This window comes from Protopterus annectens, chromosome 6.part0 (genome assembly GCF_019279795.1).
Source record: "Protopterus annectens isolate FY-2018-M chromosome 6.part0, PAN1.0, whole genome shotgun sequence".
Lineage (NCBI taxonomy): Eukaryota > Metazoa > Chordata > Ceratodontiformes > Protopteridae > Protopterus > Protopterus annectens.
In genome coordinates this window covers 67553272-67568842 of record NC_056737.1, presented here as the reverse complement: position 1 = coordinate 67568842, position 15571 = coordinate 67553272, and the positions used below count along the sequence as shown (strand labels likewise).

General features: G+C 45.2%; 1 protein-coding gene across 1 annotated transcript in view; it reads right to left on the bottom strand.

The window, feature by feature from the left end:
* Positions 1 to 15571, bottom strand: part of SIPA1L1 (signal induced proliferation associated 1 like 1) — a 2148853-nt gene that overhangs the window by 656325 nt on the left and 1476957 nt on the right. Inside the window, exon 12 of the mRNA XM_044073855.1 lies at positions 7034 to 7161. Within this exon, the coding sequence (XP_043929790.1) occupies positions 7034 to 7161 (128 nt within the window). The remainder of the gene's footprint in view (positions 1 to 7033; positions 7162 to 15571) is intronic.

Sequence of the window (15571 nt, the reverse complement as noted above, 5' to 3'; positions counted from 1 at the left end):
CTTTGGCTTTAAAACACATTCTCAATGAACAGTTAATAAGAAGTTATGTACTCACCATAACGTTCCATCTGAGTAGGTGGCTTCATTTGTCTGCAACCTGTGGGTCTTGGATCCGATATCGGATCCGAGCCGGCAACTTGTAGCATAGCTATGGATCCGAGCTCCTAGCTCCTCCCCTCACCCATAATCCCCTGCCAACCTCCTATGGCCTCAGATCAAGTTTGCCCCTCTATGGATACCTGAAAAGGTGTTCCAACAATCATAATAGCTAGAACAATATAACAGGACCAAGTTCTGAAGGCCAGGGGGAAGGAGGGGGGGATGGTTGCAGACAAATGAAGCCACCTACTCAGATGGAACGTTATGGTGAGTACATAACTTCTTAATCTGGAGTAGGGACTTCATTTGTCAGCAACCTGTGGGACAGAGTCCCCAGCTACCTGAATCTTGGGCGGCCATCATGGAAGGATGTTCCGGAGCACTGCGGAGCCAAAGGATGCTCTCCCTCTAGAAATTACATCCAGTTTGTAGTGGTTAATAAAAGTATGAGATGAGGCCCAAGTAGCTGCCGAACAAATATCGTCCAATGGCACTCTAGATTTAAAAGCAGCAGAAGTAGAGATGGAGCGAGTGGAATGTGCACGGACTCCCTCAGGTGCGGGCCTCCCGGAAGCTTGGTAGGCCAAAAGAATACAGTGAGAAATCCAACGTGACAAGGTGACCTTTGAAACGGCTTTACCCAAACTGAATTTAGCAAAGGAGACAAACAGCTGATCAGATTGTCTGTGACCATCTGTCCTATGAATATAGAAACGCAGCTGCCTGTGTACATCTAAGGAATGCAGCTTGTACTCTCCTTTATTTTGATACTTAGGGAAGAAAACCGATAAGTTGATGGACTGATTGATATTTACTTCCGATGCCACCTTGGGAAGAAAGGAGGGGTTGGTCCTGAGGTACACTCTGTCCGGATGGAAGACCAAGTAAGGAGGCTTTACGGAAAGGGCTTGGAGTTCCGAAACTCTCTTGGCTGAAGTGATGGCTACCAGGAATGCTGTTTTCCAGGACAAATATTTGAGATCGACCGTTGCAGCTGGTTCAAAGGGAGGAGCGGTCAAGGCTTGAAGGACTAGAGAAAGATCCCATGGAGGTACGGCTTCTTTGACAGGAGGCCTGAGTAGAAAGGTGCCCTTAAGAAATGTTTTGCACAATTTAGCTGACATCAAAGGGCCTGTCTCATGTCCCACATGGTAATGGGAGATGGCTGCCAACTGTACCATGACTGTCGATCAACTAGCTCCTTGCTGAAAGAGTCCGGTTAGAAAATCCAGTACGGACGGTAGAGGGGCAGTGAAGGGATCCAGATTATGATGTTCCGCCCAGACGGAAAACAGTCTCCATTTACTGCGGTATATTTTTCTGGTGGAAGGCTTATGTGCTGCCACCAGGATGGCTTTGACTGGTGAAGAGATGCCAGGAGTCCTGACTAAGAGTGGAACTGGAGCAACCAAGCTGTCAGCTTCAGGATGACCAGATTCGGGGTCTGTAATTCCGATGGATGGGAGATTAGATCAGGAGTGGGATCCAGAATCCAAGGAGGATTCACTAGATGAGACCACAGGTAAGGGAACCAAGTATGCCGAGGCCAGAATGGGGCAATGAGGATCATTCTGCTCCCCAACCGCGAGGCTTTCTGTAAGAGCTTTAGCATCAGGGGTAAAGGAGGGTAGGCATAGAGTAGACCGGGCGGGCCAAGCATGCACCAGAGCGTCTCTTGTCGCATTTCGTATTTAAGGGAGAGGCAAAGAGATCGCAGCAGGGTTGCCCCCATTTTGCGAATATCTGCTTCACTACTAGTGGGTTGAGAGACCACTCGTAAGGGGAAAGAATGGTGCGGCTGAGTTTGTCCGCCAGAATGTTGGCCCACCCCGGAATGTGCGTTGCGATCAGAAAGCGGTTGGTGGAGCTCACCCATTCCCACACTCTCATGGCTTCTAGGCATAAGGGGTAGGATCTGGTTCCCCCCTGTTTGTTGATGTACCAAACAACAGACATGTTGTCTGACTGAATTGCAATCGTTCCTACGGGGAGGAGATTCTGAAGTGCCTGCAACGCCAACAGCACCGCTCTCATCTCCAGAACGTTGATATGCAAGGAGGTCTCTGTGTCGTTCCACGTGCCTTGGACTGTCCTGCCCGTGTAATGCCCCCCCCACCCAAGGCCAGAGGCGTCCGTGGTCACCGTGGCGAGAGGGGGAGGGGTGCAGAAGGGCCGGCCTATATGGAGGTCCGGGGATTGGAGCCACCATAACAGGGCCCTCCTGCAAACCTTGCTGATAGAGATAGGGTGGCAGAGAGGAAGAGATTGGAAGGACCATTGCACTTGAAGGGTCCACTGCAGTACCCTCATGTTTAGGCGAGCACATGGAAGAAGTGTTATTGCAGCCGCCATGGAGCCCAGTGCCCTCAGGACCAATTCCGCCGGTGGAGCTTCCGATAGTAGGATGGCTCGCACATGCAATCTCAGATTGTGTAGTTGTTCCGAAGTCAGGAAGACTCGTAGATCCCTGGTATCTAATCTGGCCCCTATGAACTCTATTACTTGTGTCGGAGCAAGGGAAGATTTGTCCGTATTGATTGTGATGCCTAACTGGGGGGCTAGGCGGAGAAAGTAATCTCTGGCTGAGCACAGTAGATGCCTTGTTGGGGCGGTTAGAAGCCAGTCATACAGGTACGGAAGACCTGCATTCCCTGGAGTCTCAGGTGGGCCGTTATCACTGCTAAGACTTTGGTGAACACCCTGGGGGCTGTGGTGAGGCCAAAGGGAAGGACCCTGAACTGATAATGACTGGCTCCAAGACGGAAGCGGAGAAACCTCCTGGATCGTCTGTCCATTAGAATATGGTAGTATGCATCCTTGAGGTCTATAGAGCACATCCAATCGCTCTCCCGTAAGAGGGGGAGAATGGATTGAAGAGTGACTATTCGGAATTTTTCCTTGGTTACAGACAGGTTCAAGAGGGAAAGGTCTAGAATTGGTCTCAAGTCCCCAGTCTTTTTTGGCACCAGAAAGAACCTGGAGTAGAACCCTAATCCGAGCTGGTCTTGGGGGACGGGTTGGATGGCTCTTTTTTTTTAACAGCTGCTGGATTTCTGTGGCTGCAGCCTCCCTCTGATCGAGTGGAACATCGAGGAGGCTCCTGAGTTTGGGGACATGATACATTGGAATTTTGTAGCCTCTGGATATGATATGAAGCACCCAGCGGTCTGATGTGATGGACTCCCATGCCGCCAGATGCCTCAAGAAACGCCCCTCGACTGCCTCCAGAGCAGAGCAGTCGGGCAACCCTTCAGGGCTGCTGCGTGGGCCGGTCAGAGAAGGACTCTCTGGACCCAAAGTTCTTCGGGGCCCCTCTGCCCCTAGGGTGGCGTCCTCCCTGTCCTCCTCTGCCATGGAAGGACTGGTTGTCCGGAGCAGGTTGGGAATGTTGCGATTTCCGGAACCACATCGTCTTCTGTCCCTTTTGGTTCTTCGAGAAGGACCTCTGGGGAGCAGAGAAGCAGACTCCGACGGTAGACAATGTCTTCCCGTCCTTCTCGCTCTGGACCAGTGTTTCGCGAACGGTCTTGCCAAACAAGGCAGAACCATCAAAGGGGGCATTCACAAAGGACGCCTTAAAGGGCTCCGCGAAGTCACAATGCCGGAGCCAGGCCTGACGTCTCATGACTAGGCCCGCTCCGCTAGCTCTAGCGGCTCCCTCAGTAGCGTGAGACAAAAGCCGCATAGAGGTAATGGAGATAGACCTTAGAGTGGCCATTCGAGTGGAGTACAACTGCTTGTCCTCCACCGACATGGACTCAGGGGGGGAAGCAGCGTATTCTTTGATAAGATCCCGCTGCATCCTGATGATATGTGCCATACAGTTCAGAGACCTTACCGAGAAGGTCGCTGAACTAAAAACCCGCTTCCCAAGGCGATCCATCGAGCGGGACTCCTTGCTCGGTGGATGGACCGAGGGGCTCTCCTGAGCTAGTTCCCTCTTCGTGGCTGCCGCCGTCAACATGGCATCTACGGGGGGACCCTTGCTCCAGTGGGAACGGTCTGTGGGGGGACTCAGTATCCTGTCTGGGCATTTAGGGACTGGCTCCACAGTGTCCGTCTCCTTCCATGCCCTGGTGGTAATAAAGTCCACCAGGGGGTCGGCCGGAGGGGACACCCAAGAGGTAGACGGGCCTGCTTCGAATGCCTCCAGGAACACGGACTCGTTAGAGGAAGCCTTGGGGGCAGACCACCCACCTCTGATCCTAAACATTTCCATGATGTCGCCAAAGGAGACATCCTCCGGGGGTGACCTTGGGGAGCCTTCCCCTTCATCCAAGTCCGTGTCCTCTGTTAAGGACTCAGGGGAGTCCATGTGCCTCCTCTTACACTTGTGCTTGCGAGGCACTTCCTCGGGGGGGGGGGCTGTCCGAGGAAGTCTTGCCAGCAATGTCTTGTTCCAATGGAACAACCTGGGACATCGAAGCAGGCTGTCCCTGTGGCTGGGTGATGGAAGCCTGACCCAGCAAAGAGGGAGTGCAGGGTGGAGCCGAGGCAAGGGCCGGGGGTCTGGATGCTCTCAACAGAGCCCTCTCCACTGCATCGAAGGCCGAGGGGGAGCCACTCTCCCTGGGCTCCGAAAGTCGACTCCCACTCGGATCCGATGAAGGGATCGGAACCGGCACCGAGACCGTTGGATCCGAGGGACCAGTGTGCTCCGACCTGGATGGAGCTGAAGGCACACTGAAACCCTCGGATCCGAAGCTCAGCCCACAGCTCCGAGAGGTCGGATCTGACGATGGAACCGACAAACTCGAGGGCAGGGTCGGATCCGAAGTACCCAGTACTGTCGGCGACGACCCACCCCCGGCTCCGATGCTGCCTGGCTCCGAACGCTCCGAACCCGGAAAGTGGGTCGGAGAAGGAGCAATCGGAGCAAAGAAAGGGGTCGAGCTCCCCCCTGAAGGGGGGGAGGTAAGAGCACTCCCATCTGCAGATGGGCCTGGATGAACCTTCACATCATCCGGTCCAAGTCTGCATCTGACAGGCTGTATGTGGATCTCGAAGAGGCCACCGAGGCAGGCCTGGAGTGCCGCCTCGATGACCTCGATGGAGATCGGGTCTCCTCCTCCTCGGGTCCCGGGGAGAAGCAAGGAGATCGGAGCCGAGGAGGAGGAGACCTAGAAGCTGTGGAGGGAGAAGCCCGCTTAGCCAGGGGGGCCGAAGCGGAGGCCTCGGCCCGCCGCTTGTGGTGCTTCTCCCTCCGTTTCTCCCTCCTGGCCTCCCTGTCCTCCGGTGCTTTAGTGGGAGTTTGAATCCCGGCCGGGGGAAGGGAGCAGGAGTGGCTACCACCACAGGCTGAGGAGGTGCCACAGGAGGAGCGGAGGCCGAAGCCGAATCCGGAGGCAAAAGACCCGCCAGGACAAGCTTCGACCTCCACTCTTTCAGTGCCCTGGGGTTGAACGCTGCACAGATTGTACATCCTGATGAGAGGTGTTCAACCCCAAGGCACCGAACACACCAAGTGTGGCCACACTCGGTGCATTTAGAAAAAATCAGTTTTGGGGCCTCTGCCATACCCAAAACTAAAGTACACTACACACAAGCACACAGGCCCCAAACACAAACACACACAGACACACTCTAACGACCAGCGAGGGGAGGGTGAAAACTAAACAAAATTAAACTAAATAGGAACCTAACCACTCACACAAATTACAACTACAAAGTCTGACAAAAAAGGATGAAAAAATTCACTTATCTGTAGATAAACGCTAGGAGCTCTAAAATCTAGCTACACACTCAAGCGCGGCAAACTAGATCTGAGGTCATAGGAGGTTGGCAGGGGATTATGGGTGAGGGGAGGAGCTAGGAGCTCAGATCCATAGCTATGCTACAAGTTGCCGGCTCGGATCCGATATCGGATCCAAGGCCCACAGGTTGCTGACAAATGAAGTCACTACTCCAGATCAATCATTTACCTGTCATCTAATATTTCCTCCCTTATATGACTATCACTTTTTTTCTCCAACTGCTTAGCATGTCTCTTGTATTAGCTGCTTATAACAATCTGCACTACACAAGGTTATATATTTCCCATGATTGTACAGTATGTATTTTATGTATTTTTTATCCCACTTCTGTAATTTCTTTTATTAGCAAATCTACATCCTGTAATATATAATATCTTGTAATATCTGAATTCTAATTTTGCCTAGATACAATTGTAAATTTGTATACTATGTTTTTGTAATACTGTGGAGCTTTTTCCCCAGCGATGAAACTTTCCCAATAACCAAATGTAAATGAATAAATAAATAGATTAAAATTGTTATTCCTATAAGGTTTTCTGTTTTTTTTTTTCCAAGGAAAAATACTTGGGAGATTTTCTGTCTTTGTTTTTGAAACATCATTTCACTGGCAACTTTGAAATGTGCTCGTTACTTCAAGAAATATTTATTTTGACTAAGTGCATAACTTACACAAACACTAAAAACTGCTGCCAGAATATCAAATGATTTACTTGAAAAGGAAAAACATTAAACTTGTGATGTGGAAGCTTATTTATTTATTATTTCTTAACATGTTAAATGGACTGCTGTTCAGACCACCTTCAGCAATCACCCAAACCACAACAGCAAGGGTAAACATAATACAAATATGAAAAACAGAGACACAGATTTTTTATGGCCAATCAATCACCATATTTTTCTGGGAGAGGAAAACTAGAGTACCTGCAGAAAACCCAGAAAGACATAAACAGAACGTACAAACATCATACACAGAGTGAATGGATGTCAGGATTGAACATTAGACCCTATAATGTTGTGAGGAAGATCTCCTAACACTATACTGCTTCAGCTTATAATATTTTTAGGATATCAATGTCATTTATTTTCATATTCTGGTCTTAAACAATATGCAGACTTCAAATCCATCTATCTTTTTTTTTTTTTAACGTTCCAAAGATGAAAACAATTTTATTAGTGCCTGCCTGTTTGATTCCGGTCAATGCTTCCATCTTCACTTCGCTGCCAGCAGGGGGTGGATTTTCCACTTCCCATGGTGTCGGTGGTGCTCTGCCTGTCGAACGAAGCAGGAGATCTTCGATGAACAAGGAATCTGAAGAGAAGAAACATTGCAAAAAATAACAATATACGCATTTTGCTAGTTTTCTTTTTTTTTTCTTTTTTTACACAAACCAATATTTCAAACAAACCATATAAAATGTACTCATATCAAATAATGTAACACAAGAAATTGTTCTAAATATCTGAACTACCACATAGCACAGACAAAACTGCTTAGCTTCATCTGACATCTCTCAGCTGGATAAACAGAATGCTGTTGTGTTCCTGAGATATCGTATGTTATTTATAAAATATTACAAGTTACAGTATTTGCTGTGACAAAAATCCAGTTTAATAATTAGAACCTAAATAATATTACCTCTATAAAATAGATTGTGGTGAAGAGTATGCCATTTACACTTTTATAGTAACCCCTGTGTTTCCACAGATATGAACATTCATTTGAAATGTGAGGGCATACTTTGATTATTTGATTCTGTCAAAAAGCTTAGGCTCTTCCCATTGGAAGTTACAGTGCAAACTCACAGACCTCCACTGGAGGAAATGAGCCTGTAGCTGATACTATATAATTTCAAGGGTTTTAATCAGATGAGATAATCATGGCCTCTATAACTAGATCTGAGTTTACTAAATATCCTTTAAACACTCTCCAGAAGGACTATACACATTTTAGTTTATCTGTACAAACTGCCAGTGTATTTCAGAGTGGAAAAAATGCTGAGTTTTGAATACCATCTTGTCTCCCCTGAAAACAGGCCATGCCTAGTAGGACTAAGATGGTCAGTACAAATACATAAACTAAAGAAAGCCTATAACTACACCATTTTCGGTTAACTGGCACAAGGTTATGATAAGTATGAGACACGGAATGGTGGAACAATACAAGACTTTCTCCTGTCACCAGACAGTATAACTACTAGCAGAAACACGTCTATTGTTAACTCCTCAACCCCATGCTAAACTAAACAAAATGGGAGCAGGAAAACCTTCTCCCACATGGTGAACAAGTAGATTTTGGGATGCCTCATTTTAGCAAGACAAAAGCCAGTTGATCAATCAAATACAATTTCAACAAGAGTCAGTTTGGAGCAGAAACTATGCCAAAACAACTTTCACTGACAATGCAATTTTTCCTTTTGTATACTGTTGTGTGAACATAAGTATGGGAGGAGGGAGGCTTGGTGTGTCCACAGACATAAGGCTGTGCTGGAGGAAATCCCCCCCTTCTAAAAACTAAAGAAACTATGAAGTTTGACAATTGTTGTTTCTGTATATTTTTTTTTTTGCCGAACTAACATTTGTTGAAATTGTGCTATAGGAAAGCACATTGCAGCAGAAGAGGTGGTAAGGGTCTTAGCTAGCTCTTCAATGACTTCCTATGTCAGGAAAGAGCAAAAGATATCCCAATGCTTGCTACACCACTGAGAAATGGAACTCGGTTCAGTGATCTAAGTCCCAATGCTCAAATAGGATCTTGCTCCATCAAACTTAAATGGGCCCTGTGATTTCATTCTTGGAAGAAAAGAGTTTGGAATCTAAATGCTTTAGAGATGCAAAATATCTCCTATGAAGCACAGGACTCTCATTCTGGATTACCCAAGGCTCCTCTTACTTCTCTGCTAGAAACTTATCTAGGCTTTTCTTGTGGAAATGAGGTGACATGGGGGGGGGGGGGGCTGTGAGGTAATGATCACACTGACCTTATCCATGTCAGAGGTAATGGTCTCTGGATTCTCTGAACCCCAACGCCAGGGCAGAGAGAGGGAGTTGGTGATCATCTCCTAATCCCAGAATGATTATGGAGAAGCCTGTTCTCACTCCATATACTACATCTGAGGCAGAGAACTGCAGGTTGGTGAAGCCACCGACAGTATCATAGCAACAGGAAGACCATGAGTAGGTCTACTGTTAGCATAAGTCCTCCTAAGGGTACACTCCCACATTCAGGAGAATATAACTCTCACTATATACAAATGACGATAATACTTGACATGCTGCCACTGTGTAACTCTATTAAAAAGCATAAACCAACTTCTGATAATGACAGAAAGCTGAAAAGAGGAGTGAACACATACCTCAGAGGGAAAACAAAGATTAATGATATTTTTCAGGTAGCTGCATAAAGTCTGACAGTAGAAGACCACAGTTCCAACAAAACTGAGAAAGTTCTGAAGTCTGAGAATATATGATCGTCTAAGACGAAGCGAAGGAAGCGCTTAGCTGAACAAGTGTCAAAGTAACGCTGTTAAGAAGGAATACCAATGTTAGCTATAATGGAAAATTCAGAAACAATTCTCAAGATGGGGCAATCTTCCACAAACAATGCACAAATTAAAGGAGACTGAAGGAAAACTAGATAAATATGTTTAAAGCACTGAACAGAGATTCATGGAAACTGAACTGACCATAACAAATCCCCGAGATGGTGTAGTCAAGCAACTGAAGCTTCAACAAGATGTTTAACAGCATTGGACCTTTACTACAGGTAATACAGCCTGGATGGAAACAGAAGATCATGGACATTGAAGACAGAGCTCACAGAAAGAAGTTAAGATTGATGGCATACCTAAAAAGGCAGAAGGGCAAGAACCACTAAACTTTATTCATGAAAAATTAGTAAAGGAATGTGTAATCCAACAAGCAGAGACACAGACAGAATGTGCTCATAGAACCTGGATCCTTGGATGCCCTATAATAACAAAGAACCCTCAGAAAATAACTGTAAGATTCTCTACCTATGAACTGAAAGAGTGATTAGTAGCACCATTATGGAAACCAGGGATGCAAATGTTATATGGTGATGTGAGTGTTTACCTGGGGCAAGACTAAAGTGTTGAAACCAGATGGAAAAACAGCATGACTCATTCTAGTGATGAGACACCATCAAATGCATAAACTGAATTCTAACTGGAGTACCCTGCAGTTTATAGGTTCATAGGTAAGTACTAGGTTATCTGCCCGAGGGCATCTATAAGCCTAGCCAGAATGTGTTGGCTTTCGCCGCCCCCTTAGGTTAGTTCCCTGTGCCTCTGTCCAGCAGAGCCATTAGTTCCCTGTGCCTCTGTCCAGCAGAGCCACTGCAGTGATCCCTGGGGTAAATTTTCTGTTTCCCATCCACTCGTCAAGGTTTCTCTTGAAGAGTGTTAGTGAGGGGCTCTGCCTAATGTAGATTGGAATCCTGTTCCAAAGCATGGGGAGTCTCTGGGACAGGAATCTATCCCTCCAGCACGTCCTATTTATCGTTGTGGTGACGTTTAGATCCCTAGAGCGTGTGGCTCTCGAGGATTTGTTTTTTTTTTTAGGTGGAGCATGTCCATCAATTCTGGGTTGGACACGGCCTTGTATGTCAGGCAGAGATCACCTCTGAGTAACCTGTATGCAACCGAGTATAGCTGGAGTTTGTTCAGTCGGACTGCATAGGGCATCTGTTTGAGGCCAGTAATCCTCTTGGTAAGGTACTTCTGTGGTTTTTCCAGCTGTAGCAGGTGTCTTGTAAGGTACATCCCAAATGGGGTGTTGTACTCTATGATGGGTCTGATGAGTGATGAGTAGAGGGGCACAATAACCTCTTTTGTTCTAGATCTGAACCCTTTTGTGATTAGGTGGGCCACATAGGATTTTTTAACCACCTTGGCAATATGAATATCATAAGAGTAATTACTATCTACTTGGGTCCCCAGATCCCTTATTACATTTTCTGTATTTAGGGGACTACCACGTATGAGATAGTTTGCGCGTAGTTTGTTTTTTCCAAACAGGATGACTATGCACTTTTTGGCATTTAGCTTAAGGCCATGATTTTGACACCAGGTATCCATCTCAGTGAGACCCTTCTGGAGGATGTCTGTATCAGCCGGAGAGTCAGTTACGGCCCCCAGTTTGCAGTCATCTGCAAACTTAATCAGCCATAGTCCTCCTGTGCTTGCCTGTACTTCTGAGAAGTACATGCCAAACATGAGGGGTCCCAGGACTGAGCCCTGGGGGATGCCACTTGTAACCGGTTTAGAGTCTGACCTAGAGCCTGCAACTCTCACCGTGTGGGTTCTATCCATGAGTCAACTGGCAACCCATCTCGTGACGTAGGGGTTTATGTTCAGGCTGGTGAGCTTGTCTATAACACCAGAATGGGGAATGGTGTCAAAAGCCTTTGCGAGGTCTATGTAGGCTGTGTGGACCTCCTTTCCCTCGTCTAAAGCCTTGGTAATTGTCTCAAAAAAGTCCACCAGGTTTAGGAGGCATGATCTGCCCTTAACAAAGCCAAACTGGGTAGGGTCCAATGTTTGGAGGTTCCCAATGTCTCTGTTAATGAGTTCCATGATGATGTGCTCCATAGCCTTGCAGACCAGGCTAGTCAGGCTTATAGGGCGATAGTTCCCGGGGTCCGTTGTGGCTCCACCTTTGTGGAGCAGGATAACTGTTGCCATGCACCACTCTATGGGTACACAGCCTGTAGAGAGGCTGAGTTTGCACAGTGTGTTTAGGTGAAGGGTTAGTTCATTTTGGAGCTCACGTAAGACACAGCCTGGGACACCGTCTGGTCCCATTGTAGCTGTATTTTTGGCTTTGGATAGGGCTGTTTTAACCTGTGTGTCAGTGACTGCGGGGGCTCTACATTCTTCTGGTATGGTTATGGGCCCTTTAGGGGATAAAGTTTGCACTAAACCTGTCTGCCAGAATGTTGGCAATATCAGTCGGTTCAGTGTATTTTGTGCCATTCTGCACTAACTCAGAGCAAATCTGAGAGTTTCCACTTAGGTTTTTGACATAGCTAAAGAATGCTTTGTGGTTATCTTTGGAGTCCTTGGCAATTTTTATTTCGAAGCTAGCCTTGGATGATTTTATGAGGGATCGTAGTTTCTTGCTGATACTGATCATGGATGTCTTCCCTTCTTGGGATTTTACTCTTTTCTGTACTAGTTTCCTCCTTCTTTTGTATAGCTTGTTTATGGCAGGGGTCCACCAGACTGGTTTCCTTTTCTTGGAGGAGTGAGTCTTGGTTTTGCTTGGGATAGCACGATCCATGCATTCTTGCAGGTGCTCGGGAGTGCCTTTGTAAGGGATTCAGCAGCTTGGACAGCGCTGTCCTTAAGCATGGAGGCTGTAAACCTTTCCACCTCGGTCTTGAGTAATGTGAAGTTTGCTTTTGAAAAGTTTTTTCACAGTAGTTTCCTTGATTGGGGGTGGGGGTGGAATGTGGACATCCAGAGTGATTTAGTCTACGGTCTGATCTAACCAGCAAAGTTTTTAAAGTCTTTTCTTCTATCTTGGTGAAAAACCTTCTAAACCCAGAGGAAGCAACATGAGTCTTAAGAAGCTGGCTGGAGACCCAGACTAAACAACGTCGGGGAGAAGAGAAGACCAGTGATGCTCAGAACAGTGCAGCACCTGAGAGGAACTCACCTTTGTTCCCTTTATTTTAAGAACAGTAACAACAGAAGGACAAATCTATGAATATGAAGAAATAAGTTCAGGGGCAAGCAAATCAGGAGACATTTGGAAGTGATGAGACACTGTTTATTAAACTAGCTAACTAGCTGAACATTTCCATCTACAGGGAAGGGGTCTGGTGATTAAAAAAAAGGCACTGCATGGTGGCAGCAAGTCTCCTGAGTATGTCCCATGACGCACAGGAAGCTGTTGAAAATCACAACTGCCCTGAGGCTCAGTCTACATTGGAAGCACAAATTTAGAGAGAGAGAGAGATAGTATACATTTTACCAACAAAAAAGTATACAGACCTCCTAACTCTTTGACAATACCTTTCAAATGAGTATATCCAGATCAAAAACTCACCTTTTAAATAATAAAGCCAATTGTATCCAATCAGAAGATTCAGGTAATTTCACTGTTGTTCAATATACAAACTACTGCCTTTTGCTAAACGGAAGCCTGCAAGTGCTGGTTGACCATAATCACCTTTAGACTTGGTTGGGCAACTGCTGTATGCTGAAGAGTCCTCCGTGATGGCTATACCACTGACCACCTGCTGAGGAACTCATATGACTGCTTCTTGGGTGCAAGTAGGTTAGTGATCTGCAGCAGACACTTGACAGTGGGACTGGGGGGTGAGGAACTGCCTACAAATGCGGATGCACCGCTCCATGATGGCTCTCTGGGTTGTACCTTTGTTAAGCTCCTCATACTTTGAAGAAGTGGAGCAACTGTATGACCTCAACCTATAACTGGAGAAGGAGCTGACAGCATACAGGGACATCAGGTTATCCCTGGAGTGGACCAACCAGGCATACCTACACATCGAGTCTCTCCTGTTTTTAGATGGTACAATGATGCCAAATTCAACTAAAGAGATGCAATAACTCGTGTATCGTCATTATGGGACTTGGTCAAACTATGTTCTGTTGTACTTCTAATTACCTTACAGTGGCTTCTGAAGTCCTTTAGACTGACTGCATTTAAGAGATCAATGAATATTCATAGTTTACTTATCCAGACTTACTAATACTATTAAAGTAATTTCACCAATAATCAAGGTGTGAATTCATTCCCACCAGTAGAGCTCTTCTGAGTGTGTACCTTTAACCCCTAGTGGGCGTGGCTTCAACATTTAAAAATTGAAGTTATCACCTTACATTTTTAACAAATACCCATTGACAGAGGTCATATATCAATACAATTGTGTTTGCTATCATGTATGCTTCAAGATAAAATTTTCTGATACCTTGTATGTAAAATGTTTTGGAATTATTAATGCAAATATGAACAGGCAATATTTGACGCCTAGAGGAGCAGTAGGGTGTAACTGCAGAAACGCCTGGAGACGTCACTCGGCTGTAATGCAACTACAACATCTAAACCTACAAAAATCATAAGCACACAAAATTTGTTATATAAAAAAAACACAAAAAAACAGTTAAAACAATATTTTTTTGCTGGGGGGGGGGGGGGGGGGCTGGTACTCCCTGCACTAGCCAAGATAGTTTTTCCCCCACAGCCTGATCTTTCTATAGACACTAATACAGCCCCACATTCCTGATATCTGTTTAAACAAAATCACACCAACTTACAGAAATGTTAGAAGTGCTACAAAACCAGATATTTACTTTTACCCTCATATGAATTCCAAGACCTCACAACATATCACTATATCACCGGCAACAAAACAAGCTCTAAAGAAAGTTTGCAACACTAAACAAAAGTGATATTTTAAGATCTTACTAACCAACACAAAATCAATAGACATGCTCTATTTGCCTTATCATTAAGGCAATTTTTACCTGTAACTGGAACTAACAATTTTCAATGGTTAATGGTTATAGATACTGTTACGCTGTTTTTAATAGCACTGTACTTGGTCATAAGTACGCAAAGAAATCCAAATTTATGCTTGAGCAGTGTGGAGAAGTTTGCCATAACGGTATGCAAATGTGCACAAAAACTTCTGCTTTTTCCTACAATAAACAAATACATTAGTGGACTGAATGGAACCAGCTGTCCTACTAGATACTGCAGCAAACAAAACAAATCACTGTAAACTGCCATAAGGATTTGAACCAATGCCTATAACAATTTTAGATGCAAAACTTCACAGGAGTGAAAGATATTGAATATTAATATTCATGGCTTGTTACTAGGCAGTCTGTCCAGCACATCATTAGGAGCCAAGCTAATGCATATCCCACTGTTCCTTTCTTTTAACTATAACGGCCTGAATACCAGTCCTGAAGTGAATTTACACATTTAGAGTGTACCTCTCAAACTTATAGTGTAAGAAATCTGGACAACACTTAAATAATTAAGGGGATAAAGGCTCACAAAACAGAGACATATTTTAAATACTTTCTTAAAAAGTTAAAAAGTAGCTAGTATAACAGGAATTGCATTAGCATGCATTTTCTGAATGATATAAAGTCTTTCGGCTTTTCCCAGTTAGGGGTCTCCACAGCGGAACTCCGGTCCGCTAAATGAAACTCAAATGTATGTCATTATTTAGTAACTTCAATCCTCAGGGATTTGCCAGAAACCCCCCAAATTTTATGAGGAACATACCAAAAATATGTACAATCTGTGAAAGGTAGGATTAGAGATTTATATTCTTTCTGAATGACCTCTCACAATGACTGAAAAACACAAACACAAGCACAAATGCTACAAAAATGCTGCTGATTTACCACCATAAGATTTTTTTTTTGCATTAATCCTTTCTTAACTTGTCTCTTAGTGTTTTTCACTCATGCTCAAAATGGATTCACATTCTTTAATTACAGAAATAAATATCTGAAAGTTAGTACTATGAAACATCCTTGAAAAGGAAAGATGAATCCTTCTGAAAGACACAAGGGCAACTTTGCTACAAATGAGTTCTTAATCTCTTAATATGCCGAGTAGTAAGAAAATCCAAGAAAAGCGAAGGAGCAGAGTGCACTGATTCCTAACTGCTTCTGGTTGGACAGTGAGTGTCTATGCTAAACGTTCCTGACTGG